This window comes from Mastigoproctus giganteus, chromosome 12 (genome assembly GCF_048544385.1).
Source record: "Mastigoproctus giganteus isolate SK-2022 chromosome 12, ASM4854438v1, whole genome shotgun sequence".
Classification (NCBI taxonomy): Eukaryota; Metazoa; Arthropoda; class Arachnida; order Uropygi; family Thelyphonidae; genus Mastigoproctus; species Mastigoproctus giganteus.
In genome coordinates this window covers 67611484-67615153 of record NC_143586.1, presented here as the reverse complement: position 1 = coordinate 67615153, position 3670 = coordinate 67611484, and the positions used below count along the sequence as shown (strand labels likewise).

At 35.7% G+C, this 3670-nt stretch overlaps 1 protein-coding gene across 1 annotated transcript; it reads right to left on the bottom strand.

Annotated features, from left to right (window-relative positions):
* Nucleotides 1–206: 206 nt before the first annotated feature.
* LOC150077150 (flavin-containing monooxygenase 5-like) lies at nt 207–2553 on the bottom strand. Its single transcript, XM_090385792.1, has 2 exons — nt 1927–2553; nt 207–1181 (listed from the first exon to the last, which is right to left on the bottom strand). Exons 1-2 carry the CDS (start codon nt 2551–2553, stop codon nt 207–209), a joined length of 1602 nt encoding a protein of 533 aa, XP_090241918.1.
* Between the last annotated feature and the right edge of the window lie 1117 nt (nt 2554–3670).

Genomic DNA, 3670 nt, shown 5'->3' with positions numbered 1-3670 from the left:
CGTCAAACACTTTTTTTCTTATTTTTCAAATGTATTTATTTTATTTATATATATATATATTTTTTTTTTATTTATTTATTTATTTTTTTTTTTGAACAGTGGTATATGGTTTATATTTACATACCAAACGTTGAGAATACACTTAAGAGAAATGCTGGATATAAAAATAACAATATTTACCATCTTTAATTGTCCATAAATTTTCCTTAAACGATAAGTTTTATCACTAGACCCAGGAAAAGAATTAGAACTGTCCAAGTAAAAATAACTTTAATACTCAGCTGTTGTCGATCTGCGTGTGGAAGAGGACGTGTTTTAAGAGGCGCCCAGACTCTTTCTCTGCATCTGAGAATAGCATCCCTAGCACCGAGCCATGCGTGTGACCCTACGAGTCGATATTCATAAGGCAAACATGGTCCTGTGAGATACGCCCAAAATAGCTTAGGATCCGTCAGAGCGAGGAGGATCATATTTGGTTTAACACCAATGATAGAAGCCATTTCATCCATAAAAGGTATCCAGTCCACCTGGATTGTATGGCGAGCCGAAGCAGTGTATCGCTTAGAATTGACTTCTCTTTTGGCTATGATGTCAGCCATCATCAAGTCAGCAGAGGGTAGAGTGAGTTTTTTACTCATTAGAAGGACAAACCATCGTGACTGTATTTCAGAAAGAGGAAATAAGCAGCCAATTGGTTGCATTAATCCGATAATAACAAGAGATGGATGCCGCAGTTGAGGAGGAAAAGCATATTTGTAAAGTGATACTTGGTTGTCTTCACATGGTATTAAATCTCCGAGAAAAGGAAATTTAATCTTATATCCTGTGGCCAATATAACAGCGTCTACATATGTAATTTCTTTGTCTCCTTCGAATAGTATCCCTTCCCTTGTAAATTTTGTAATATCGCCTTTGACTACAACAGTTCCTGCAAGGATTCGAGATGGTAAAATATCATTCACGGTAGGATGTTGTCCCATAGCCCTATGGCTCGGTTTTAAATTATACATTTCGTGATTGAAATTCCTATTCAGCCACTTTTCGACAATCGAACATAAAACATTATACGGCAGCAGCGTTGTTCCGATGAAATGTGCCAACCGTGACATAAGATCAAAAGGTCTGCCACCGGGTTCTGCACGAGGCCATATCCAAGCTCCTTTTCTGGTGCTAAGGTAAACCTATACAATAAAAAAAAAATTAATACCTCTGAATTTTAAGCATCATTCATATATGCAGTTCTAATATTGTCGAAATGTTTATTGGGCATTTTAAATAAAGACAACATAGCAATCGCTTCGTGCGTTATTTAATTAAATTAATTAAACAGTAGAGTATGTAATTTAATATAATCGATATGTATATTACAGAATGGATATAAGTTTGCCATTTCTTTAATACAAAATAAAATAAAATTACGGGAATGAGGGGAAATTAAATAAATTGTCCTTCAGCCTTAATCTATGCACTTCATATATAAGAATTTTTAATCATCTTAAAGTCTTAGAAGTCTAAGCCTGTGAGAGAAATATGCATTTATAATTACGTACGAACTCTTTAAGATTTGAAAGCAGTAGAGCTACCAACACTTTAAACTTGCATTTTCCCCTAGATTAAATTTACTTTGGGTCATATGACGAAAATAAGATTGTATTTATTTTTCTTATTTGACACCAGGATCCCAAGACTGTAAAAACCCTTTGGTGACCCAACTGTTTATGTTAAAGAAAGTATTTTTTTCTTTAATATCTATTTGTAAGTTTCTGTATATAATTTTTTTTTTTTTTTAATTATGCTGAGAGCATTGAAATAAATCCTAAATAATTATACAAAAGATACTGAACAAAATTAGGCGATTTTACGTTTCGGAGGGTCATGCTATATGTCATGCTAATACTGTTTATATCTGAATTTGAGAATTCTTACCTTTTCACAGGTAAAACTGTATTCCACAGCAGCATCCGCTCCAGAGTTTCCTATACCAATAACAGCCACGCGTTTCCCAGCATAACCATCCGCAGATTTACAGCTGTGAGTGTGAAAAATCTTTCCTTGAAAATGTTCTTGACCAGGAAAGCTAGGGATGTTAGGATACACGTGATGACCTATGCATACCATGACACCGTCGAACACTTCCTCTTTAATGTGACCTTCTTTTGTGTGTTTTCTCTTCACTATCCATTTACCTGTTCCTTCGTAGTCCTCGGCTTGACTAACGTTTACAACTTCTTGAAAATATTCGATGTGCCTAAGGAGATCAAAGTTTTCTGCATAACTCTTGAAGTATTTCATTATATATGTATTATGCATGAAATTTGCATACTCCTTGGGTGGTGGGAAGTCTGAGAAAGCACTCATCTCTTTACTCGTATTAATGATTGTCGATCTCATGACAGATGCAATACCATCAATGTCACTGTCACGATAACGCCATAGACCACCCCAGTTATCGCTTCTTTCAAAGCATATAACATCATGACCTTCTTCTTTACAACATTTGATCGCCGTAAGTCCACTGGCCCCTGCTCCAATGATAGCGATTTTTTTCCTCATTTTTATGAGATTTAATCAGCACTGATATGCAAAAGACGAGCTGTGAAATAGAAATTATTTAGAATAAGAATATTCAGAATTTAAGATAATCGTAACTACATTTCAATTATATATACACACTTGAAGATAAAATCACTTTTTTTTTGCATTAGTTAGGGATCCTTTGTATATACTATATGCAGTATACAGACAGCTGGACCACAATCTCTCAGAGAGTAAAAAACTGTGGTTTAACTATCTTCAATTTAAGACCATCGTTCCAGGGTGGGCAAACCTTTCTTGCAGCATGCCACATATTTATGTTGGAAATTTCTCGCGTGCCACCTAAGAGCATATCTGGAAGCTGCAGGAACCAATACCGTCTTCCCCCCTACTTCAAACGCGTCTAGTGCTACCAAATGTTTCTGTAACTCTTGTAATAAAAAAAAAAAAAAATAGTAAAACAGTTTTACGTTTATAAAATAAATATAATATAGGTTAACGGATAAGCATTAGTCCTTACAGAATCGATACAGTATCATCACCCTCAGGGGCCAAGCCCATACTCACATCTGGTGAGTATGGACTTGGCACACCCAGGGTTCTGGGTGTGCCAAGCTTCCTTTCTACTACTTCTCTCTCTCTCTCTCTCTCTCTCTCTCTCTCTCTCACACACACACACACACACACACACACACACACACACACACACACACACACACACACACACACACAGGGTATCTCGGGAATTTTTTTTTTTTTTTTTTTTGTTTTGGCTGGTGCAGCATAAGCCTCACGCTTCCTTGCACCATATGATATGGCTAATAATAATAATAATAATAAAGAGCTCACTAAATTACTACAAATAGTACAGTCATAAATAACAAAATAGCACTGGTCTCATAGCTCTAATGTATACTGCCCTACCATTAATATACGGACACTTGCGTATCTATAAATAATCTTTGGCCTTTATAGCAACCTCTGGTCTCCAAAAAATACTCTCCACCAGTTTTTGTAAATATCATCTGATATTTTCAGCCGTTCTACCTTGACTTCAACTCTGAGAACGCAACCCTATACAGTTTTATTCAGTGTTGTGTAATAGAATCTTAGTAATTAATTGATGAGGAGATAG